The sequence below is a fragment of the Colossoma macropomum genome, unplaced genomic scaffold (assembly GCF_904425465.1).
Source record: "Colossoma macropomum unplaced genomic scaffold, Colossoma_macropomum, whole genome shotgun sequence".
NCBI lineage: Eukaryota > Metazoa > Chordata > Actinopteri > Characiformes > Serrasalmidae > Colossoma > Colossoma macropomum.
In genome coordinates this window covers 43005210-43032558 of record NW_023494787.1, presented here as the reverse complement: position 1 = coordinate 43032558, position 27349 = coordinate 43005210, and the positions used below count along the sequence as shown (strand labels likewise).

Here is a 27349-nt window from a genome sequence, read left to right as displayed (position 1 = left end):
TTTAAGGATAAATTGTGATTGGGCTTTTGAAGCTGTCTTGTGAGCAGGATGTAGCCCACAAGACCACTGCTGTATATGCAATTGCATATCATTTTTCATGCGACCCTCATAATGCACAACACTGCCCAATTTCAGTTAAATTTGGACTAAAATTAAGCTGTTTTTTTCAACATGTTTGGCATGGTTGGAGATATGTAATGATTTTGGCAGGCAGTTTGCTTGGTGCTAACTGGTGCAATATGAGCTTCCTTTACTTGTTAGCTACACTAGCCTTGTAGCTCGAGTGCAAACCAAAATAAAAAGCATATCTCAGACATCAAATGTGTTTTGGCTGGCTACATTTGGTTTGAGGGATAAAGTGTAACTTTGTTGTTGAACTATTAATTTAAGGAAGATAATTAATTTAAAGACAGTTAAGACCCAAACGTTTCATTTTATAATAGAAACGCCTGTAAGGTTACAGAGAAACTAGTGCTGTGGGCATCTGGGCATGGTGTTGCCAGGTTAATCCTGTGTCAACTTTTTTCATCAGTCTCTCAGCCTTCCTGACATGGCCTTGTAATCTGGATTATAGTCCTAACCCAATGGGGAGATGCCAGGCCGGCAGCACTGTCGCTGTCGTTTTGATTAGCTTACACACAGAACAAATGGGGTTTGTGATTCAGCACCAGTTCATATGCCAATATTTGTCACTACTCATCATGCCCCAGACTGATATTGTCCTCATGTCAAAATAGGAGTTGTTAATACTGCTACTACTACTACTAGTACTACTAATAATGATAATAATAATAATAATAATAATAATAATATTAACAACAACAACATTAATAATTGATTTCCCCCATTTAAATTAGATCATTCATCCCTAAATAAACAAATCCCAACCAGCTCTGTTGAAATGGATTTCACCACAGCGCTTTCATATTGTTTCCTTGCAATATCAATACTTTGCCACTAGATGGTGTTGTGAATGACACCCACAAGTCTAATGGTACAGGCTCTTTAAAAAAACTGAATGTCTATAATTGTACTATCAAACACCATCTACAGCAAGTACGTCAATGATCTGTGTTTACATTTAAGCCCTTTCGAGGAATGTCTTGTTCTTTTAATCTTGCTCCTCCAGACAAAAACTGGTTAGATGAATACTGATAGTACTGCAATGTGAAGTGAAATAAATGTAATTTTGTGACATTGAAGTCATAATTAACACAGAAATGTCTGCCTAGAAAGAGGTAGAAAGAAAAACAACAGTGATATTCAGTGTAGCTCGCAGGATCACTGGTGAGAATTAGCTTCTAGCTAGTATGAAGGCTATGAACTTGATTTGATCCAAAAAGTAGAGATGGCATATCAGCAATAACAGATGTCAATATCAGATCAATGTCAGCAAAAAAATACTGGATCAAATATTGGACATTAAAAAAAAGAATCAGATCCAATAACAAATCTATGCTAAGTTTGAATACTCCTGGTCAAATTTCATTACATTTTTTTTTTTTTTTCAAACATTTTTCTCTACAATTTCTATTTATTGCCAGGTTTAAAATATTGGAAAAAAATATTTAAAAAATAAAATTTTTATGTTTTACTTTTTTCCCCAACATGTAAAATTCAGTAGTTGTGGATTAAATATGTAGAGCAGGGGTTTCCAACCTTTTGAAAATCATGGCCCACACAACTGATCACTAAAGCTTTCATTGCCCACAAGAAGATTTAACGAAAATTTCATTTGATTCAGTCTTGGTGGAATTGAACTGAATATAGCCTAGAAAATTTCACTTCACTGTATAATCGTGCAACATAACAAACACCAAAAGAAAATCTTAAAATGTTCTGTTTATATCCACTCATCCATGATGGTTAATTCCATATAATCAAAAAAAGCAAAATTTTATATTCACTATCACTGAAAATATAACATTGGTCATGCATTCTGCCAGAGGAGTCACTGGGCTAAACTAAAATATTTGGGTATTTTGTGTTTTATTTTTGCAAATAATTATCCCCACAAAAATACTTGCCCTATTTAAAACAAGTAATTTAGTTAAATGTCTAAATGTCTATATTGTAATGACATTTTGTGGTAGGAAGACTGCCATCAGCCCCCTCACAATGCCCACCGGGGACCACAGCCCACAGCCCACAGGCTGAAAACCTCTGCTGTAGAGGAAATGTTTTTAGTTTCCCTTTGAAAATGAATGAAATCTGTCATTTGACCAGGCCACCAAAACGTTTGCATATGACTGCACATACTGCACAGATGACACAGTCACATTGTACGATGTGATGTTAGTTGTGTTATTTCTTTGAGTGTTCACGTTGTTTGAGCATCATAGCCTACCATTAGGAGATGATCTTCAGAAAATGTTACCACTTAAAAATAAAACTACCCTTATAAAGTGTTCATAAGTTGTTCATGAGTTTACTTATTGTTATTATTTTGGTCATGAAGACCTTGAAGTCATTAATAAGCAGATACAACACATAAATACAAAGGGCAACAGCGACCTATTGTTTGCCTAATAGTGAAATTCACATTCATTCATACAGTTAAACCTCAGATTTTGATGTTTACTGATCTTACTTTATCTTCTTCATCAGTCAGTATTACACCTGTCAGCTTCACCACATATTCATGTTCATTAGATATTAATACTATATTAATGATTTTTAAAGTATTTATGAGCCAACTAATAACCACTAACATACTAATTTTAAACCATTTATAAAAGCGTAGTCTTATTCTAAAGTGATACCAAAAAAATGAAAGCTTAGTAGTTTTCAAAGAGGTAATAATCAGATTTGTATCAGTATCAGAACAAAACAGTGTTATCATCCCATCTACCAAAAAGTCTTATTATCCATGGCCAATAATAAAAACAAGCAGTTCACACTCACCCAGGCTGATTCTCTTGTCCATCCACGTGAGGAGGTCCTTGGCATAGCGGCACCACATTTTGGCATACTGCAGTGCGACCTCCACGCCACCCTCATTGCGACACATGGCGAGGTCAGCTTCCTGGGCTGAGAGCGAATACATCAGCATCACTAAGACCTGTGTGTTACACCCAGCTCACCCTAACCAGCACCCTGTCCAATGAGTAATCCTAAACTCATGACCGCTCCTTCCAACAGTGAAAACTGCCATTAACTGAGAGTTATGATACTACACATAATGGGAAAAAAGCAGTCCATTTTATCATCCAGTGCTGAATGCTGAAAGATGAAGAAGAAACAAAGTATTCATTCCCAGCTTCTGAATAACAGAACAGTCTTCAGTCCATTCTGGTATAACTTTGCATTTCAACTGTCATTAAAGCTTAGACAAAGGATCCAAACAACCGAGGCAATAAATGCAAAGCATTCCCAGGATTCGACGTCCGTGTGAAATCTCTGTGTCAGAAACCACAGATCCTTTACCGCATGAACTGTGTGTGTGTGGGGCTGCTGGATTGAGAGGCTGGCCAGGGGATTCCTCCCAGGCTTTGACCACACCCTTGGCCCCACCCTAACTCCTCCCACTCCATCTAGTCAGATTCACAAGCTAATCACAGCAGACATGAATTCCACACTGTAAAAAATTGCTATAAATTTACACTAAATCTACTGTATCCCTTGAAAAGGAATTCCACTAATTTCATAGGGAATTCCATAGTTTGGTGGTTAAGAAGAACTTACTGACTCAGAGGCAGTGATATGAACCTGCCATTGTGGTTTGTGATGAACACAAATATGTGTTTTATTTACTATTCAGAATGACCAGTGAATGTACATGTGTCTTCTAAGTTTTTATAATGTTGATTATGCTAAAATAGTGCAAAATTATAAAAAAATGTTTTTCTTCGGGGACTATTATGTCTTATATTTGTATGTAAAAATATATTCAAAGCTCTACTTAAAGCTGGATTACTTTTACCAGAGGATAATCTGCAATGTCTGTAGTTTTTAGGCCTAACAGCTAAAATGGAGCTTGATTTGATTCCTTAATCCTCAGGTTTAAGATAAGACTACTGAAATCCACAACAATTCAGGGTATATTCCCTTCCATACACTATGATTATTTAACCTCATTTTGAACAGGTATCATCTCACACTGAAACGGGATGTAAAGTCTCCTCCCTGGTCCAGTGTTGTGCTTTTTGTGCCATATTTGCCATTTAGCCACACAGCATGTTGTTATTTGGAAGTGTGACACCTGTCACATAATGCTGACATTAGCCTCTGCACAATGATGTTTTGATCCGGTCTATTTGGATTAATTTGGAGAAATTACACAGATCCTTTATCCCACATGAACAATCACACGCAAATTACATTACTGGACCTCCTCTGGTAAAACTAGTCCAGCTCAAATAGGGCTTTAGGCCAAAACTTTGTCTCATAACAACTTATTGTCTTACAATGTCTCATTTATAACTATTTAGTGTAATAACTTTCTATGAGGCAATTTGTAGAGGTGTTAAACCTTTTGGACTTGACAAGTTTCTCTATAAGGAAGCTTTTCACATCAAACCACTCACTGACTTTTTTCACATCTTAGCCATTGAACTATGTAGAAAGTCTGAAAAAATTGGCAGAATTCCCCTTCAACTTCTGCAAATAAAAATAGCAGTAATAATGTGTATATTTGGAATTGAGCAATGTGCTATAATTGTGAATTACAGTATCAGCACTGTAAATGAAAAGCAACTGTCAGTAAATTACTGTCATTTTACAGCTTATTTTTTTTTACAGTGCACTACAATTATTTCACACAATTCTCTCTCTAAACTTCTGTTAACCTCACAATTATGAGGTTCACTCCATTAAAATTAGTTTCAGTCTTTCTCTTATGACCTGTTTCTCCCATCATCTTCTCCTTTTCTATTCTCTGTAACCCACCCACACTGTTTCACCCACCACCTTCACCACCTTTTACTCTTCCTCTTCGCTCACTGCGGGGCTCGCTAAAATTGTAATCATCGTTAGGTTTTTTTTTTGTTGTTCCTCAGAACTTGTACTTCATTAAAAAGGCCTGGTGTGGTTTCAGTAGAATTAACAGGAAAACCCAGTCATAGATTTAAGAGGTTTAGGTAAGGTTAAGGTAAGATAAGATTAAGGTGCAATAAGATAAAAAGGTCAGAGAAATAATAGTAAGCACTCTTTTTCTCTTCTTCTTGCAGGACAGAACCATAGCAGTCGGAACACAGTTTGTAATAGTGCTCTTGTGCAGAGCACATAAAAGAGCATTACAGTCATCTAGTCTTAAAGTGACAAATACACGGCCAACTTTCTTGCAGTTTGCAGGGATAGGATGTTCCGGACCTTTGCAGTATTGAAGATGAAAGTAGCTGTTTTGAGTTTGGCACTAATGTGGTTCTTAAAACGGAGCTCATTATCAAAAATGACTTGAATGAATGTCAAAAATGACATTCTTGACATACTGTTTAGCCTCCAAGTTCATAGGATCTAGCAGGCCCTTTTCAAATGTTCAAAACTGTCAAGGATGTTTGAAAGTAGGGTAAACTAAGCAGACTGCCTGTGATAATGTAAAACGCTGCGAGCTTGTTATCTACTGCAGGTTGTAGCTCTCTCCTGGGTTAAAAACACTAAAGCTGTAGCCTAGTTTGTTAGTGATAGCTAATGAGTTTAGGAGGTCCAGCAGATTTATTTACATCATTAACTCCTTACATGGCCAGGGCCCACTCGCAGGCCCAAAGTTTTATTACACACTTCTATAACTAAGAATAGCTCAGGCAGTTTGCACTGAAGTCTCCGTAGTTACTGGGTAATAAGCCTTAGTATGTAATAAGTCAGGGATTTTAAGGGGTTGAACCTAGAAAAAAGTTTGGCCTGAAAGTCCAGTTTTGACAAAGCATATAGTAGATTTTGCTGTACAGCATATGCATGCTATATGTGTTTCAGCTGTGTTTAAGGTTAGAATGTTTAATGTTTTGCAAATTGAAAACCCTTCAACTGCACATTCCTACTTCATGCAAATAATTCGTATAAAACACTAATGTTGGGTCAGGTTGTAACTCAGTTATCTTTAATTGAGAGCATTTGTCTTTAGATGACACAATAAAAAACAGAGCAGAGATCTGCACTTTTCTGTCCACCATTCATCTTCTGGTCTGCTTCTTTCAGGACTGGGGTACAGCTCTTTGTGCATGGGGGAAGGGCTAATCCTAAGGGGTCCAGACCGTGGAGTAACAGGCTTTAGATTTTGCTGAGGTTTATCAGCTAATTCAGTAATGCTGCCTCTTTCCATAGAACTAACAAGGAAAAGGGCTCGGTAACCCTCAACTTATGTCTCTCTTGATCACTATCTCTCTCACTCTCATTCACTCTCTCTCTTTATCTCCTTATCTCCACACCTCAGTATGTATCTTCCTCTTCTGCTAGCAGTATACGAACACTGCTCTAACAAAAGATTGTACCTCCAAAATGGTGACTTTACAGGAAAAGTGAAAACGTCAACTCGAATTTAAGTTAATATAATGAAATTTTCTTCCAAGAAATTAAACCATTTAGACAATTTTGAAAGTCTGTCCTTCAGGACACGAAGTGCAGCTGCTATTGTCGAATGATGTCAATATTAGTCATAATATTGATATGACAGTGATGAGATGTTTAGCCCTTTAAACTGCATGCTTATTATTAGGCAAGAGTGAAATTATTTCAATGCCATATATGGAAATTGTATCACCAGTACTCCCCTTAGTCTGTTCTGAAGGTCTCTCATTTGCTATTTTTTTACTGTTAATGACCAAAACCAGTCCAGTCCAGTCACTTGGATACATCTTATTAGAATAAAGCAGGAGGGCGGGGGCGTATGATATGGGCACACTCATATTTAAATGACTAGGCTTTTTTCTGAAATCACTAATACATTCAAAGGACTCTTTTTTGGGCTTATTTTGTGTGGAGGCAGTCAAAAAAATAGCAAAATAATGACTGACATGCCTCTCATACGATCACAATTGTCTTTGAATGCTAAATCTTCCACCAAGCAAAAGGTGGTACTGAAGAATGTGTAATGCCTGACACACACTGTTCAGATCATCTGGAAAGTAATGTTGTTTTTATTCATTCCTGAAGCTGAAATACCACATTCACAGCTCAATGTTAAAGCTGTTAACAGCCAGACTTATGCTGGCTCTAAGGGAAGCTAAACTTCGTCTGGGCTACTGTATTTCCTAAAAAATATGATGTCTTATAAATAATGTTACAGAGAAATGTTAAGATCATTGAGCTAACTAGTTAGCTTTTCTTAACGTAGCTGCTGAGAGTTAGATAAATCAGTCAGATTAAACAAGACTTTGTAGTGTTCACATTTATGATTGGAAACACTGTGCACTTGAACGCAAGTGATTCATTGTATTGTTTCATTAAAGCTTGTTAAGTCCTCCTCAGCACTGACTGGCTCCAGTGTTAGCTTTAGTATTAGCTCATCTGAAGAGGTAGCTTCAGTCACTTAAACTTCCTCCCATATCAGACATGAAAACTACTGCTTTAAGGCCTTTCTTCCAGTCTTTTTTCAACTTGGCCTCCCCCACTTTTACTCACTCGGATGTGCGTCACACCTACGTTACACAAATAGTGAGGAACATTTGCCCTCAGCAGGTTAGCTCCAGTTAGCTAACCGGCTAGCCATGCAAACTTTTCAAAGCAGAATGTTTTTAAGAAGTCTGAGCATAATGTACAGAATGTATGTGAGAAATTGCTCACACTGCCTTTAAACGTGGAGTAGAACCGTGCCGAAATGCCTTATTTATGTTCTTGTTAGCCATGTAGGCTTTAGTATGCTAATGAACCCACTAGCAGAGGAAAACGATGAAGGTATCAACAGTCATGTATAACAGATGAAGTAGTTTGTAACTTAGAGCCCAGCAAATCTAATGTTATAGTGTTGAAATGTTAGACATTTTAAAGTGGTTTATTGCTATACCTCATAAACAGCTTCACCATTATTATCAGCATTATTATCAGCTAATTCCCTTCACTTGAGCTGATAAAGTAACAGAACAGCCCTTACGATGGCGTTGGGGATAACTGGCCAACATTAATATTAGTCAGTTCTCAAACGTGTATGTCCGCACTGAAAGACAGTTTGTTTTTGACTGAAAAAAAAAAATCAAATATACACATCTGTGTGCTACTAATTTTTCCTTTGTAACACTGTGTCAAATCTGAAAACACATGTATATTTACACTCCTATCATTCAATTATTATTCTTTAGACTTGTAATTGCTTTGACCAATATGTAGGTTACATAGCTGTTAGATTAAGGAACTGACGTTTAGGCCGACGCATGAACTTTAAAGGTTAGCAAACACCTGCCGTACAGCAGTAGTGTTCAAACAACTCCTGAATGCCATCACTGTTCATCTTTTCAGTCAGTATTATCAGCACACCTAGTGAGGCATAAACAATGAGTGGTCAGGGTGGCCAGTGCTAACCTAGCATGATGTCTGGTCACCATTCTGGCCACTCCAAATATGGAAAGTGAGACAGTCAAACATCAGCGTCAAACATCATCAATAAAGCATCTTTTTATGCTTTATGGTGAAAATCTGCCTTCAGGGTAGTTACAGCAAACAGGTGAGTGAATGTGCACTGGGTCCCTTCAGCAGTGCTACTCTGTGAACTACATTATGAAGCATTCTGTGTTATGATAAAATGGCTGGCTAAAAATTAGTCAGCTATAACCGTTTATCATGCTAACTAATCACTTTTTGCAGTTGAAGATGTGCATGTTGTAGGTTACCTTATACTTTGGCTAGCTTTCTAATTATTAGACTCATTAATAACCTGTAGCAAGGGCAGCCTTCTATGACCTTTCTATATGAAACATTTTTCTTAAAGGTAATTAAATCCATTTTTTAACATTACTACATAATTAAATGGTTAGGATGTAAACAAAGTTATTCAGAGTGGTTTTATGAGAAATACTCTGATCTAGAGAAGCCTAGTCCGAATTGTTCACAGCAGTGGTGATAGGAACCAGACGTCTAAAAGGGCTTAACGCCTATAAAAGCTCTCTCATAGAAAGTTTCTACATTAAATGCTTACAGATACACCGCCTGATGCCTAATATGTTATTTTAAGATAAATTTAAGATAAGCTTTTTGCCTAAAATGTTTTTTCAAACTTATGTTGTATGTTTTCTTTTTAAGTTAACACTATTTTACCATCATCAATATTGCATATAAAGACGCAGAAGATACATGTAAGTTCACTGGTAGTTTTAGATAGTAAATAAAATGGCTATATTTGCGTTGTTGACATTGTGACTTTGTGACCCCCTGGTTCCTATCACCACCACTGTAAAGAAATCTGTAAGTTCCTCTACAATAAAGCATACCACATCAAACCACTTTAAAAGAGATTGTTCACATGTCAGTGACTGAATTAAACAGAAATTCTGAAAAACTAGTGGAATTCTATTTTAGCAGTGTGTCACCCCAGTAAAATCTCCGGGAGTTGCCTGGCCACCCCTTTCTAAAAGTTCTAGCTACACCCCTGACATATGTATCAGTAATGGCAAACTGCTAAAACCTATTTCCCCTTAACTATATAGATTACCCATTAGCCTCATAGTAGTTGCTAAATAGTTACAAGTTACCAAAACAATAAGCCTTATGAATAATAACTAAACAACAAGCCCACATTTTAAGGTGTTAAATATCTAATCACTAACACATACTGCGAGCAAGAGAGGAAGATACAATTTACGGTAACTGAATAGTAAGACTTGGGTTCAAGGGGTCAAATCCAGCAACGACCTATGGAGAGGGACGTTTTATCTGTTAAAATCTTATGGGGTTGTCTTCTTCATCCCCTCCATTTGGTTTATTACACTTCAGACAACACATAGTGGGGGGTGGAGGGTTGGAGGATCTAGATGGTCCAGCAGATTAGAAAGCCACCATAAGACCAAGGTCTGCTCACTGGCCCCCTTAGAGAGCTGAAGGTGATGCTTCCCGTGTGAGCAAGCCCAGGAACAGGCCGAGAGGCCGCAAAGTCAACCTGATGTGTTATTTAAGCCCAGTGTGTGGCATGTGTCAGCGTAATCCCTAATCTCTGCTGGCACACTGCACAACTTTCAGGCCAAGCGGCTCTACGTCACATTCATGTACTGTAGTGAACAGCATGTTGTTGGATGCTTTTCCTTTTTATTATTATTGTTTGTCTCCTTCAGGCTCTTCGGTTTATTCACTCATTGCACTGCTGTTTTCTGTGAGTGGTCCATTTTGTTTGTACTTCTAGTGTCATACCTTTCCATCTCTGAGAGGTATCTCAAAAAGACAGCAGCTGCCTGCCGGTTTAATCTCCCCTCTGCACCCTTATCCTGCACTAATCCTGTGTTAGCTTGGGGCAATTAGCCCATGTGGCTAATTACACGTAAGCAAGAAAGGTTAAAGAGGGTAACACAGATTAAAGTGCTGTGGCAAGATGGCCCCTTCTAGATTACTACCTCACTCCCTTCAGTTGTCACTCTCCACTCTCCCTGTCCAGGTGAGAATAAGATGGACAGGAGCAGTAGCCCTTTGAAGTTGAGCTTCATCTGTAGTTGGCATATTGCCCTTAATAGGAAGTATGGGATCTAAGCAGTTTTTCTCTATTGGAAAAATGAATGGAGCTGCTAGCTACGTGTCCCTTGGTGAACTAAAATTTTCCAAGACTGACACCTTTGGTCATGCATACTTTTTACCCCCAAAAAGTCTTTTTAGCAGTCAAAATATAAATACTGCTTCATACATGTCTACTATAAAACACTGTTATATACACCAACTACTCAAACTGTAGCCTAAAACTAACAAAGCAATCACATCTAACAAAGCTTACTGGTTTGTGTGGAGTATTTTGGTGAGGTTACCAGTCTTATTATGTCAATTCTGTGTGCAGCAGTGTTAACGTTATTCATATTTCAGCTTCTTAAATTCGAACAGAGTGTAAAATACTAAAAGTATTTGTATTATACTAAAATTAAGTGTTACACATCTAGTAAAGTTAAAATAAAAAAACGATAAAATGTAATATAATAAAACAAGGCTTAAAAACTGCTTATCAGACCTATCTGAGAACTGTCTAGGTGTGATCCAATGTGGTAAGGAACATGCTACGTTGGATGACAGCTAGACATGACTGTTATGATTTTGCTGAGCTAGGTTTCCTTTCGCTTGGTTGTAGACTAGAATACAGAGACAGTGTGGGGGCGGGAGGGGACATATTTTTGTTCATGTTTGCGGCTCATCAGCCTTGTCATTGGTGAGGATACTGCTTACATAAACCTACCCCAAGATTAGGACCACCCTGTTTACACTGAAAGAGGAGACTTTTGCTGAAATACACTGGCAATTAATTGGACTGTGAAGTTATTCACAGGATGTACTTTGTACATGTATATTACATGCCCACAGGAGTATAATTAACCTAGCTAGAAAGAAAATACAGATTAAAGTTCCCTGAGGCTTTAATGAGCTCATAATTCTGAGGATCTAGCGACATGCAAAATGTATTGGCTTTGGTTTTTATTACTAAGTTGCTTTGACAAAGCCAACTTATTATTCTTCTTAATTCTCTTATTCTACCGTATTATTCTATGCTCAAGATTTAAACTCTAACTCCTCCTACAGGTTTCAACTTTCAACCACAAAACTTGGATCATAGATCATGAATCCGAATAGTGTGCTAGTGCTTTTTGAACCGAGTGGACGTATGGTATTTGTACAATGTTCGATGAAAGACTTTTTTCTCTTAAGTATGAATGGTGGTATGTTGAGAAACTTCAAATCTACCTGCCACAAATAATGTAAGGACATCTCTCACACTGACCCTCATAGGCATTACATTACAGACTCAAACATACAAACTAGCACACATATACACACATATTAGCAACCACTTTGGATACCATAGCAACATCCTAGCAATGCCTCAGCAACCATCTGGGATAACATAGCAACAGCTTAGCAACACCTTAACAACCACCTGGGATAACATAGCAACAGTCTAGCAACATCTGAGCAATCATCTGGAACACCATAATAATGGCATAGCAACACCTTAGGAACCACCTGGGATACCATAAGAACGGCCAAGCAACACCTTAGCAATCACTCAGGAACACATACACCTTAGCAACCACCTAACAACCCCCAAGCAATGCCCTAGCAATACCTTAGCAACCACATGGTATACCATACTAACAGTCTAGCAACACCTTACAACCCCCAAGCAATGCCCTCACAACAAGATGGAATACCATAGCAACTACCTTGAATTACTATATAACCCAATTAGGTGATAAAAAACAATCAACAGTGTTCTGCAACTGCTTTAACTGTTGAAGCATAATTAGCTGACTTTGTCAAGTTCATTCACAAACCTTCCGTTTCTAATCATAAAAGCAATCTGTGAGTCATATGTATGAAATTATAGAAGAGATATGAGATGTACCATAAAGACGTTAGGGGGCCTAGTCCCTGTAGCCTCGTCCCCCCCCCCTCCCCCCCCCTCACCCAATCCATACACACACTACAGGCCCTGAAGTAGTTGTATCAGTGCTAATCTGGGGTCATAAAACTGATAAACGGCACATGGACCTGTGACATTCTGGACACGTCAGTGTTAATTTCTATGACTCACACCTTTTTTGTGCAACCTGCACTTCTGATTGACAAGGAGATGCAACTTAAAAGCACATCAGTACATTCAATAACACCCACTCTTTCTCTTTCCCTGTCTCACGCTTATACTTTTCACACAAACACTAGAGGTTAGAGGTGGGCGATATGGCAAAATAAAACATTGTGATACCTCAAGAAATGTCTCAATACACAACACGTAACAATATTTTTTTTTTTCGCACGTTTTGTCAGTTTGAACAGAGAAAAAAGAGCCAGCAGTGCTACATTTTAAAAATACTATCAAAACTTGGAATACAATGATTTTAATTTGTTATTTGGCATACCGTGTTGTGCTAAATTTGCACTATTTTTTCTTGGTTTATAATAAACCACACAGTTGGTCAGTGTTGTACATGTCTCGACATAATTTATTATGATAACCATAAACATTGTCATATTGCCCAGCCCTAAACACAATGTTCATGAAATGTATGAATTTACCTGATATAACAACTTCCTTTTCCTCTGTTGGAGGCTCTTCATCTTGGCAGATTGACGTATTGTCCGCATCTTCATTCTGCAAAAAGCCACACAGGTTTTCATAATGCAGAAACAGGCCAAAGAGATGAACATGAAAGCAATGAGCATGAATTTCAATATCATCTCTCACTGTCAGATCATCCAGCGTGGTATCAGCTGTTTCTGAGAGGGACTGTGTGTCAGGGTCTCCAAGCAGGTCATCTACAGACCTGAGGGAGTAATACAGTCACACACAAACATATTATGGTATTACAGGGAAATTCCACCCATGTTTCTAACTGTCTGCATGAAAAGCATGAAATGTTTCATTCTTGAGAATGGAAATCAGAACTGTTCACAGTGGCAGTGATAGGAACCAGATGACTGAAGAATTTAATGCCACTAAAAGGTGCCTCACAGAATGTTATTACATAAATTGATCATAAATATGCTGCCTGATGCCTGAGATTTTTTTTTTATTAAATCCATTTAAAGCAGAGAGGTACATTAAAACAAACAGTTCCCAAATATTATTTTTTCCAGATTGGCCACTATTTTACATTATCAATATTATATATAAAAACTCATGTAGATTCACTGGTAAACAAAATTGCTATATTTGTGTCATAAAAATTGTGACTCCTGGTTCCTGTCACCACCACTGTAAAGATATCAGAGTCAGTAAGTTCATCTACAATGAACTATTTCACATCAAATCACTCTGAATGACTTTGTTTATATTTCAATGATTGAATTCTGCAGAAATTTTGAAAAATCCATGGAATTCCCCTCTAGATTTGGAATTCCCATTCATTCAGAATGGCTGGGTAATTCCACAACTGAGGTGTAATTTTTTTCCCACTGATATTACATTTACAAACAAATATGTTAAGTTAAGGTAAAATACATTTTAAACATAGCGTGGTAACCAGCTTATTCTCATTCTCCCGCGAGCCCCTGTGGCCACATTATTATTGTCACTGTTTATTGGACTTAATGGCTAATTAGCTTAGAGTGGGCTATTAGGCGTGCTCACATATTTATGTGTTGTATGGCCTGGGGCATGGTGTTTGTGATGATTACTGTCAGCAAATGACCAGTGGCCATAAACAACCCCCACTAGTTGCCTTCTAGCTTAGCAGTGCTTTTGCTACATGCTGAAAGTGTGCTAGCAGATCAATAAAGATGATTGTACATTTTCCATAAAGTTTATTGGTTCCACCTCTTCCTTTGGGTCATCACAATAGGTGAAGTGTCCTTCACAGCATACTATGTGCTTGTTTTTGATAAATAACGTCAATTATAAAACCTATCTGGATATGACTATAGTGCTTGGCTGTCCCAGCCCACACTAACCACACTTTACCTTGACATATAATCATTACAATACTTCAGTTATCATATTTTTGCATGAGTCATTCATTGTAGGTAGTGAGAAAGTAACATTTTAATCATGTCCCACAGCATTCACTCCCAGTTACCTAAACACATTTATGCTTATGAAATATCTAGAATATCACATATTCAACAGGAAGTTACATTAGGCAAATTTCCTGAAGGTCATGGGAAGAAGAAAAAGAGGGTCTCTGGTGCTTTTTTTATTTTAAATGATATTGTGATTCTGACTGATAAGGTCGCTTTAACAGTTCAACCCAGTTACTCACATTTTAAATTGAAAGTAAATTATTAATTCTAAAAAATCATTAAAATGTCCTTGATGTCCTCATGTTGTTAGCATGGATGCTAATCACATTTTGTAACTGCTATATATATATGCCAAAAAAATCAATGTTGTTAAGCTTAGTCCTGATAGTCATTAAAATAAACTACTGAAATAAATTAATAAAGTAACTCATTAGTATGTCTGTATTGTCCATGTGCCTTTAGCATGAACGCTAAGCACATCTCAGCACTGTAACTTTCAACCCTGTTACTCTCTTACGCCACTGTCAGCAAAAAACAGGCAAAAATGAGACATTGTTTGTGGGTTAATACCTTAAATGCATATTTTCTTTGATTTAATGTTGAAAAAAGTTGGAAGTCATGGAATCACCCGGCTAACTGTGCTAATAATGAACAAACTCTAGTAGGAATAAGAGGTGAGGCTGGTCCCTTTGGTCTTCAATGAAAGTTAGCTACATTAGCATGTAATTGGCGAAAGAGTTTGTGTCAGCATGTGTCGTAGGATGTCAACGTTACATACGTGCTCACTAAGGACAGGTCCAAGTTATCAAAGTCTCTTAAAATTTCACTGTAGCGTTTGGTTCCCGAGTATCTGACCTGGACACCATCATCTGAGGAGAGAAAGAGAGAGAGAGAGAGAGAGAGAGAGAGAGAGAAAGAGAGAGAGAGAGAGAGAGATGAAGAGAACTGACTGAAATTCTTGGACAATATAACTACTTGAAACAATATAATACAATATAATAGCCTGATAAACTCAGCTCAGCCAATCTGTAGTCTGTGCAAAAAAACGGGCCAAGCAAAAAGTGCATGACGTTGAGTATTTTTAGCAATGGATAAAAAGTTAAAGCGAAGACTTTTAACTTAGAGCTGTTGCTTTAGATTTATTCAAACAGTGAAGTCTTTGAGGTGAATTTGCTGGCAACCTTTTACACATGGTCGTATCAATGTTGTTCTCAGTGAGGTTTAAATCTGGACTTTGACCAGGCCAAAATATCAGATTAATGGAATCCAGCCATCCAGCCATCTTTTGTGTGCAGGAGCATTATCTTGCTGAAAAAGCGCTCTTGTTCTGGAAATAGTTTCTCAATAGTGAGCTTTTTTGCCAAATGTTTTGATACTCAACAGCATTGCAGTCAGGAGGGAAAAAAGGCAGAAGGCACCAGGAGGAGAAGGAGAAAGAGACCAATTGCTTTACACATATACCTTTTGTGACTGTTGACAATAATTAGCCAGGGTAGTTTTCATTTTGTTGTAAATAAAAAAATATATATTTTTAAAGAGTACCCACGTTTTATTGAGTATAGGCCTACATAAGTTTTCATACTTTTAAGCCGTTCAAATAAGCTGCAGGGTTCATCATGATTAGCCTGAGGTGGAAATAACCTTAACAGTATTTTAAAATAGTTACATCACAGTAATTATACCAATCCAGTATATTTCTAATAAAGTATTCAACTTAGCTATTTAACATTTAACAACAAATACAAGGTAAAACAGCCAGCTTTTCACACCTCAGCTTTAGCTGGTTGCCTAAACTCAGCTAATTTGGGCTAAACAGCTACTGCATATGTACTTAGTTAATACTTATTACTAGTATTGTCTTTTATTTTGTCATCTTTACAACACTGAGCATGGCAGTTCTTTATTATGTCTGTTTTTTATGTTCTACTGAAAGTGTCTGTCGGCTAATTTTGCTTGTAAGCTAGCATTCAAGGTAACAAAGCACATTTAAGCTAATGCTTAGCCTAGCCAATAAAGCCTGGGAAACGGTGAGAAGCATTAGAGCTTCTTTCTGTGAGATTAATATTTTTATTTTTGATTATAATAAGGGTTCAAAATGTGCAGTTTTGTAGTCTCTTTACAATGTTTATTGGGTGAAAAAATGAAAACGGCTAATGCTAACACAGCTGAACACTAACAGTTAGTAGTGAGCTGTCGGTGCCTTTGCAATGAAAAAGAGCATCTCAAACTTGATTCTTTCTAAACTTTGTTGCTTGGCACATTTTTTGCCCCGGAGTGTATTACGGACCGAAAAGCGAAACGATGAACGGCATCAAAAGGGCACCAACAGTCAGCTACAGCGAACAGTAAGCTTACAACTCCCTCAAGTATAGAGAACATTTGCTTAACACAGTACAAGCAGGGAACTTGTCAGAAAATGGAACAAGAGGCAACACAGATCACCTGAAAAACTGGCAATCTCTCTCTCTCTCTCTCGCTCTCTCTCTCTCTCTCTCTCTCTCCGTCACACACACACACTGCTTTGCTCCATTTTGGTCAACCACATCCGGTATGCAGTCTGAGACCGGCTGTATTGCAGGAGCAACGAAGTGTTGTTTTTTAGATTTTAATGATTCACAAGAAAGTTCAGAATGAAGGGAACTAACATCATTCCTGTTCATTTCATGTAGTTTAACTGGTAGTTTGGTTTTAGCTCCGCTGTAGTCAGTGGAAGTTCCCTCAGGAAGTCCATGCCATTTCAAATAACACATAAAGGTCAGACTGGAAATGACTAGTATGGTGAGACTTTTGCATATATATGCATGCTACACACAAATGTATGCGATCAGAAGAGGCTCCACATAAGTGCTTAAATATAAAATCATCCATATAAGTTCTATACAAAAGCATTAAATATAAAACCAGCCTTATAACGGAGCTGGTAGAGGCAACTCCCTCCAAGGCTATCTAAGATAGCAGGTGCATGTTATCTAATAAGGAACAACACACAGATAAAGAGCAAATATTTATATTAATATTTTCTACATTTCTACTTACTGACATCCCATATGCAAAGGGAATATATTTACATACAGTACTGTGCAAAAATCAGAGACCAACCTTAATTTTTTAAATTTGCAGTCAAAACGACCACAAATGATTCATTTTTCCAAAGAAATCTGCAGGGATATTTTTCCACACCTCCAAAGTCCAGTCTTAGAAGTTGGTTGTGTTTTCCACTCCATAAGTAATCCCAAACACATTCTTCTTTGTTTGATTTGCATTTTTTCTTCTTTTATGTCTTTTTTCTTTTCTCAGTGTGGCTTCTTAACAGCTACACATCCTTTCAGACCCATAGTGTTGAGTTGTCTTCTAACAGTGGAAGGATGGACAGAAAGATCAGAGGCAAGAGTGGAGCTTGATTTTCTCCTCTCTCTCAAAGATGAAAGCTTTAAATGCTGTTTATCTGATGGGGGCAGTGTTGGTGGTCTCCCAGCTCTTGCACTGTTGTTAGGAGTCCCACTTTATCTTTAAATCATTTTTTGAACTCCTACTTAAATCAGTTTTGGAAACTCCTATTTTTTTTCACTTATTTTTATTTGACTTCCCCCTCCCTTGCACAAAACCTATATCTAATCTACTTACAAATATTTCCTGTAAACTGAATGACTTGTACTTTGCGGCTATTTATTTTGGCTGTAATTAAATAAGTGATGGGTGGTCTCTGACTTTTGCGCAGCAATGTATGTTTGTCAAAATATATTAGGATCATTTTAAAATGCATTTACGTGTATTTCTGACAAATATGTACAGATTCCAATTTGACACAATTACATATATTTAATCTACATACTGTGCAAAGGTTCAGGAATCTGAGAAAAGTTTGTAAAGTTTTGTAAAAGTTTATTTGCTACACCAGCATTACAACAAATACAAATAACATTAATACAGTAAGTATTCGTGGCAGCTCAGTGTTGTATCTGTAATTGCACTTATCATCCAGTACTTTGTTTGGCTAATCAATGCTTCATTATGTTAAATGAGGTGGTAGAATTTAACAAATCAGTATGATGGCTGGGGCCATTGAGGAGACATCTGAGACAGCTTTTTTTGAAAAAAGTTACTTTTTACTGTATTTACATTTATTTGGATGTATTCAAGTGATACATAGACATTTCACCAGAAAAAACACACTTACTGCCAAGACAAATGGGTTTAAACAATGTGCTTAGGTGCCTTAGACTTTTGCACAGTACTGTCTATGAGCATGTGTTTTTATATACTGGCATGCAGCATATATGAATATATTAGCATAAATTTAACTACTGAAAATTATTACAAGTTCTTATGTGATGTGAGGTTAGAACCATGGTTCCCCCTCTGTGGGACAATAATGCTTACCAATCTTACCAGTCAATGACTGTGAGAATTTTTGTGAAAGAGCTGTTTTATTTATTGACACAAACAATTGGAATTATTTAAAAAGGATGCCAACTAATAGTAATATAAAAGTATCTTCAAATTATAATTAAGTGCTGATTTCCTGATCCTTAGATTCATTAAAGGCTTCAGTTAACCTTGATAACCAAGTTGGACTCTTAAGGAAGGAAATAAACAACATAAATTGTGTAGATTGTTAGGAATCTTGGTGCTATGCCACCCCTTATATTTACATATACATTTTGGACTATAGGAAATATATGTACATATATTTTCTTTTTTGGACTTTTGGTATTATACCATCACATACATTGAAACATTCTGGATACAAGCAAATATGTGTGCATATATTTGTCCTTGTTTTTGAATTTTGGTGCTATGTCATCACATACATTGCAACACATTTTGGATAGCAAATATATCACATATATTGTAAGATATTTTGGATATGGGAAAATATATGTATAATTTTTGTATATTAAAGAATATATATAAATATATTGTCTACAATTGTAATTCCAGTGCTATTACATAATGCCAGGAATATATGTACATATACTTTTGTTCCATGTGAGACATTGAAAAAACATTTTTTGCTAGTCTAATGGATGTACATTTAAAGAAAGAAAGACATACACTAAATTTCTCATAACATACTGACGATACCGAGTATACTGCCAGTTTGTACATGTGGTAGCTATTCTTAGAGGCAACTAGGATGCACAGTTGAAATGCAGTACATGACAGGAAGTTCCCTGATCATGCACTGACTGAGATGTGCTGCATTTGTGCACACACATATGCACACACTCACACGCACACACACAGAGTGAGAAAAGGAACAAAGGCACCCACAAGACAGTTAATCAGGAAATGTAACAACACAATGGAGCACTAAAATAAAAAATGGATCATGGGACAGAGGGTGAATTCAACTTACCTTTGGGTTGCCGCAACTGTGCAGTCACTGTTGCCTCCTCCATCTAGTTTCCTACCTCAGAACCACCAGCAGACAACAGAGTGTACACTTCGCACACTGGTTACTCCATCAACTTCAAGGAAGATGCTGAAAATTTGGACAGAACTCGGCCCACACCCAGTAGCCCCAGGTCAGCCTTTAGTTTTCTACTAACATTCAAGCAGTACAGACGGATATTAAGACTGACTCTCCACCATTTCTTTGCTCTCTCTCTTCTCTCGTTTGTTATAAGCACACTGTGCTTCCTCTAAAGCGGAGGTTAGCCAACGCGAGGTTTCACCATCGCGTGAAGAGGAAGTGTGCCTCGCTGTCACTCTAAGACACACCTCATCACCCCAGTCTTGTGCTGAATACAGAACAACTGAGGCCAGCTTATAACAGGAACAGGCCCAAGCAGTGGCCTACAAAGTTATTAATAAACTGTGGTTAACTATATGTGGTCCATGTGTGAATATTCATCATAGATCTGATAAACAGCACTTTGTTTTTTGATATAAGTACAGGGCTAGTATTTATAACAGCAACGGTGACCTGCTCATTGGGGACATTTGCTCAGGAAATTTCATTTCCCCAACCACAATGAATCATCAGTTTTATTTTCATGCTTCCCTTATGTTTGTATTTTATATGCACATTTATGTATGTGCATTAGCTGAGCAGAGAGCAGCTGAGCACATCACAGACATACTAACCATATACCACAGAACACCTGACAGAGGCCTTGCACAGGGTCCCTGTGAAGCCTGTTGGCCTAAACATTATGCCCTCTACTGGCTACAAGACGTATTACAGGTATGAGAAAAAAGGTTAAAGGTGAGTCAATCATGAGTGAATCATACTAAAACAATCTCCTTGCCTCAAAGACACATTTTGTGTCATAAGTTTACTTCTTTAGTTTTGCACTGGAGCTACGAGGCTAAAAGCCAACAAGTAATGGACGCTTATAGCCACCCATTGGTATTGTGCAAACGGCATGACTAAATAATCACACATTTGCCTCAAACCATGTCAAGTTATTAAGTAATCTCAAATAGACTTGCTTATGTGGTTATGTGGTATAGTTCAATGATGGTCAGTAACCAGGGGTGACCTTTGCACTAGGCAAAGGAAGGCAGTTCCCTAAGGCCCTCATGAGCTAAGGGCCTGATGAAAATACAAATTATTAACACCTGTACACCAATTCAGTCATGCAATTATCTAATTAGCCAATTGTGTGGCAGCAGTGCAGTGCATAAAATCATGCAGAATGGGGGAAAAAAATTTGAATGTGGAATAACTTTTGGTGCCACATGGGCTGATTTCAGTATTTCTATAATTGCTGTTCTTCTGGGATTTTCACGCACTACAGTCTCTAGAATTTATTCAGAATGGTGCAACAAAGAAAAAAAATCCAGTGAGCGGCAGTTCTGCGGACGGAAACATCTTGTTGATGAGAAAGGTCCACAGAGAGTGGTCAGACTGGTTCGAGCTGACAGAAGGGTTACAGTAACTCAGATAACCACTTTGTACAACTGTGGTGAGTAGAAACACATCTCAGAATGCACAACATGTTGAACCTTGAGGGGGATGGGCTACAACAGCAAAAGAGCATGTTGGGTTCCACTTCTGTCAGCCAAGAACAGAAAGCTGAGGCTGCAGTGGGAACAGGATCACCAAAACTGGACAGTTGAAGACTGGAAAAATGGAGCCCAGTCTGATGAATCACAATTTCTGCTGAGGTATACCAGGAGTATCCCTTTATGGCCCAAATTTACCTTCTACTTCTAATTTATCATCTAATGGCTACTTTCAACATGATAATACACCACAAAGCAAAAGTCGTCTCACGCTAGTTTCATGAACATGACAATGCGTTCAAAGTTCCTCAGTGGCCTTCTGAGTCACCGGATCTGAAACCAATACAACACCTTTGGGATGTGGTAGAATGGGAGATTTGCAGCACAAAAGTGCATCTGAAAAATCATGGACCAGAAACTCAAAAGAATTGAGGCTGTTTTGAGAGCAAAGGGAGGCCCAGTATATTTACACACTGACCAGCCACTTCACCTCCTTGTGCCTACACTCTTTGTCCATTTTATCAGCTCCACTTACCATAAACTCTGTATGTGGACACTACTCCTAATTATCGAGTTCAGGTGTTTTGGCCACACTCGTTGCTAATACAATTAAGCACATAGCCCTGCAGTCTCAATAGACAAACAGTGGAATAGGTTGTACTGAACAGCTTAGTGACTTTAAACATGGCACTGCCATATGATGCCACCTCTGCTACAATTCAGTTTGTGAAATTTCTGTCCTGCTAGATCTGTCTGAATCAACTGTAAGTGCTATCGTTGTGAAATGAAAGTGTCTATAAGCAACAGCTCAGCCACAGAGCTGCAGACCACACACAAACTCACAAAGTGGTGCCACTGAGTGCTGAAGTGCATGATGCCTATCCTCTATTGAATCACTCACTACAGAGTTCCAAACTACCTTTGGAAGTAACTTCAGCAAAAGAACCGTGTGTCGAGAGCTTCATAAAATGGTTTCCATGGCTACACACAGCTACACACAGCTACACACAAGCCTAAGATCAAAATGCACAATGCCAAGCATTGGCCAGAGTAGTGTGAAGCGCACCGCCACTGGACTCTGGAGCAGTGGAAATCTTTGGAGTGATGACTCACACTTTACTATCTGACAGTCTGATGGACGAATTTTGGCGGATGCCAGGAAAACACTACCTACAGTGCCGACAGTAAAGTTTGGTGGAGGAGGGATAACAGTCTGAAGTTGTTTTTCAGGGTTTGGGCCCCTTAGTTCCAGTGAAAGGTGATGTTAATGCTACAGTATGCAGACATTTTAGACAATTATATGCTTAAAACTTTGTGGCAACAGTTTGGGCAAGACCCTTTCTTGTTCCAGCATGACTGAGCCCCTGTGCACAAAGCAAGCTTTATAAAGACATGGTTTGATGAGGTTGGTGTGGAGAAACTCCAGTGACCTGCACAGAGCCCTGACCTCAACCCTGCTGAACACCTTTGGAATGAACTGAAATGTTGACGGTAAGCCAGGCCTTCTGGTCCAACATCAGTGCCTGACCTACAAATGCTCTTTTGACGGAATAGGCACAAATTCCCACAGACACACTCCAAAATGTTGTGGAAAGCCGCTCCAGAACAGTGGAGGCTGTTATTGCCGCAAAGTGGGGGCAACTCCAAATTAATGCCCATGGTTCTGGAAAAGGAAGTCCAGCAAGCTCATATGGGTGCAATGTATAGGTGTCCACATATATTTGGCCATATAGTGTAGATTCACTTTCTACAATTACACACTGTAGTTTATCTGTTTCTCTGCATACTTTGTTAGCCCCCTTTCACCCTGTTCTTTAATGGACAGGACCCCCACAGGACCCCCACAGAGCAGGAATTATTTAGGTAGTAGATTATTCTCAGCTCTGCAGTGACACTGACGTGGTGGTGGTCTGTTAGTGTGTGCTGCTCTGGGCACCCACTACTAGGGACAGTAGACGCAGTACTGAATCGTGTCCATTTATAGACAATTTGTCTAGCTGAAGTCTAAAGAATTCCTAAACAACAATTATTGATAGTATGACTCTTATTATTCAGTAACTACAGGCACTTCAGTGTAAACTGGCTGAGCTATTATTAGGTTACAGAAGTGTGTAATAATATTTTGGGCCCTGGCCATTTAAGGGGTTAATCCAAAACTTCGTCAGCTTCTGGAATAACATAAATACAGCACAACCCTCCAGATGATCAGGACAGCATGTGTTTGAAAACATTTATCCTCAGTAACACCTTTTCACATCTCTTAGTCTAATTTGTGCCACCACCGTTCTCATTTGTAAACTGAGTTTTTCCCGTTGCTTGACAAAGGAAGTAGCATTTAGAGACAGCTGAGAGGCACATAAATCATTATTTTGTAAACAGTCAATTTCACTTCAAACTAGACCTCTTTCCATCAAAATTTATCTTCCCTCATCTAATGTGTTACTATGTTGTACATCTAACGGTCAATCAGTTGCCATGGTAAAAGTATACTGTACTCTAAAAACCACTGAGCCTTTGGAAATGCATTGTGTATTAAGACTGAATGATTCTGGCAAAATACCAATCTGCGATTTTTCTGACCAATATTGCAATTACGATTTAAATTGCAATTGTTTTCTATAAACTGAGGTTTGGGCCTTTTTTGGAAAGGAAGACCAACGTATACTTCTTTCTGGCTGAGACTTGAACTCTTAACGCAGTGCGCCTGCCAGCCAGTTATTCATGGTTGTGATGTCACAGCACATGGATGTTTGGTCGCTTCTGCTTAGTCAAATTCATTTAAGCGCAGTTCACAAGGTCCATGCTATTAGATAAAATTTCCCTACTTAAAACTTGCAGCGCATCATTCTTGATAATAGATAGCTCTTGCGATTTGATATACGCTTTCAAATTGCAATTTTGATATAAAAACAATCTTTCAGCCTTATTGTGTATACTGTTGCTGGAGGACAGATACTCTTATGTTGTTGTGTGGTTTAGCAGCTGCATGTTACCACACATGCCACTACAGTACAGTACAGAAATGATAACTCAACATGTGTGCAAGCAGGGCTCATTTAGCTCTACTGTAAGCCAAATGTAGCCATAAAGAGAGGCTATATGAGAACCATCAGGCTAGCGTGGGAGCAGAAATAAAGGCCCAGCAAGTTTTTGCCTTCACACTGTGTCATTACAACAGGAGATGTGAGGATACAGTAAACTATCACTCAACAAAATGCCATAGAAGACGTCTACCACAAAGAAGCACACGCTGGATCTAAAAAACCCTGCAATTTACAGTTCTCATACATCTGTGCACACTGAGATACCTGTGGTACTTTAAAGGACACACAAAACATCCTATGTCGATTAGAAGTGTATTTCACTTTACATTTTCAAGGCACATTTGGTACATAAGGTGGTGACAACTTGACTGATTTGTTTTGTGCTTTTTGGAGAGACAGTGCTATACTGAAAAAAATGTGATGCATCCAATGTACATCATTTCTACATGGATAAAATACATTAAATCAACACAGTAATTACCAAAACTAAGTAAACCAAAAGACAAAATTTTGTTGATTTAAGATATTTGAGTAACACTTGAGTACAGAGGGACATTATAACAGGCTTATTAAGCCTTCACAAATTAGTAGTTGATAATTAACTGGCTGCTTATTACCACAAGCATTAAGCATTAATGAGGGTAAAGATTTCCTTATCATATGTACTGCTCTGATTAAGCCTTATGAAGCTGGTAGTTGGTAATTAACTATCATTTGGTTCTAAAAGTCAGAATTAACAGTTGAACTAAGATAAGCTGATATTATTTATTTAATAATTATTATGATATCTATTGTGTATAATGCATGTATATCGAAATACAGAGAAACTTTAAATCTCTTTTTCCTTGGTCTTGACTCTGCCTCAATAAGATTAGCTGAGGGCATTACGAGTGCTCTAGAAAATGCTTTATTCACCCAAGCTACTGCTCAATAAATGTAGTAATAAACAACCAGTTAATTACCAACTACTGGCTTGTTAAGGCTTAATAAACACAGTACAAGGGCATATTATCCTCCCCCCATACTGAAAGGTTAACATATATTTTATAAGTGGACACATTTCAGTCAAGTTAATTCAATGCATTTCATTTGTCAGTGAGCACATATATGGGCTTAAATATCAGCTACGTACAAAAAGGCCAACCTTAGGGGTCCCAGACAGAACTACTACAGTACGACAGAACTGCATGTGTAACCATCCACTCAAAGACTTTGTGGCCATATGGAATCTGTGTGGCTTCTCTGATGATACTGCTGCACAACCACTAACTGTAAATGAAGCGCTGGCAGTGGATGGGGGTTAATGAAAGAATGTGACAGGCTGAAGATAGACTGGCTGGGACCCCCGCCCTCAAACATGCTTTCATCTTCTGCTTAATGTATAGAAGGACAACACAACAGAAATAAAAGAAGGGCTTTATCATCATGCACTAAAAGCTGGGTGCTTTTTCATTTTATAACATCACTAATAGTGGAAAGTACAGAAAGCACAACAATGCTACACTATATGTCCAAAAGTAACCAGACATCTCTTCTAATTAATGAATTAAGCTTTAAAGTGCACCACTGTGTTCAACTGCACATGCATAGCCATGACAATAGAATGGGACGCTCTGGAGTCACCATGCCCAATGCCAATTGTCGGATAGAAGGGTATGAAGGCCCCCATATAAACCACTGGGTTGTGGAGCAGTGGGATTTTGTCGTCTAGAGTGACGAAGCACCATACAATACCATTAGGATGAGTCACAGTTGCATTTGTGGTCCAGAACTGATCATCTGACTTCAGTGTGTGACCTCACTAATGGGGAACAAACTTCCTATTAATACCCTTGATTTCAGAAGAAACTTGGAACAAGCAAGTGTGTACTAATTTTGGACATGTAGTTTATGTAAACAAATCTCTCACCCTTTTCTCAGGGACTTTAGGATGGGGAGCACAGCAAAAGCTTTAGTCACAGGAAATGGAGTGCTTATATTGACACTGCTATTCACAGGGACAAACGACAGTCTAAAGAAACAAGGCACAGAGGTTATGGATTACAAAAGAGCTAGGGGTGTAAAACACATCTGAAGGTAGCGATTTACCTGCATTGATTTTGGAATATTCAAATACATCATAATTCATTTATAACAGCATTTAACAAGATACAGTACTGGACAACGGCTCTTAAGTAACTCAAAGTTTTTCATTTTTTTTAGGAGATATTAAAAGCATATCAGATACACCCTTAAAATGAAGGTTCTTTGAGGGTTCTTCAGTAAAAAAAAAAAAGGTTTTATATAGAACCATGAACACTCAAAGAACCCCTTGCATGATTAAAGGGTTCTTTGCTCTGTGAAAGGGATCTTTAGATTGATGAAGAATGTGCTGTAGATGACTGTATACAGAAACTTTTTGAAAAGCACCAAAAAGGGTTCCTCTATTGTCACAAACTTGACATCAAAACAACAGAAGAACCCTTCTGGGTGCTATATAGAACCCTTTTCAAAAAGGTTCTATACAGAACCATCTACAGCACATGTAAAGAACCCTTTAATAAGTGGAAAAAAAAACAAGAGTTTCCAAAACTGGAGGTCAAAGAACAATTAAAAGACAGAGTAAATGGGACTCCTAACAACCGTACAAGACCTGGTAGACCACCAAAACCGCTCCCATCAGATGAACAGCTTTTAAAGGTTTTATCTTTGAGAAAGAGGAGAAAGTCTCCACTTTTACTTCAGATCTAAAAAAAAATTATAAAATATAAGTATTTCTGTCCATCCTTCCATTGTGCGAAGACAAC

General features: G+C 38.0%; 1 protein-coding gene across 2 annotated transcripts in view; it reads right to left on the bottom strand.

Annotated features, from left to right (window-relative positions):
- LOC118806120 (GEM interacting protein) overlaps window positions 1-20273 on the bottom strand; it is a 41634-nt gene extending 21361 nt beyond the window's left edge. Inside the window, exons 1-5 of one of the 2 annotated variants that reach the window (XM_036567467.1) lie at window positions 19925-20273; window positions 15344-15434; window positions 13292-13370; window positions 13123-13198; window positions 2905-3030 (exon numbers count right to left, since the gene is read on the bottom strand). In XM_036567467.1, coding sequence (XP_036423360.1) covers window positions 2905-3030; window positions 13123-13198; window positions 13292-13370; window positions 15344-15434; window positions 19925-19967 — 415 coding nt within the window. In that variant the 5' untranslated portion in view covers window positions 19968-20273. The remainder of the gene's footprint in view (window positions 1-2904; window positions 3031-13122; window positions 13199-13291; window positions 13371-15343; window positions 15435-19924) is intronic. The other variant, XM_036567466.1, reaches the window with a different exon arrangement.
- Between the last annotated feature and the right edge of the window lie 7076 nt (window positions 20274-27349).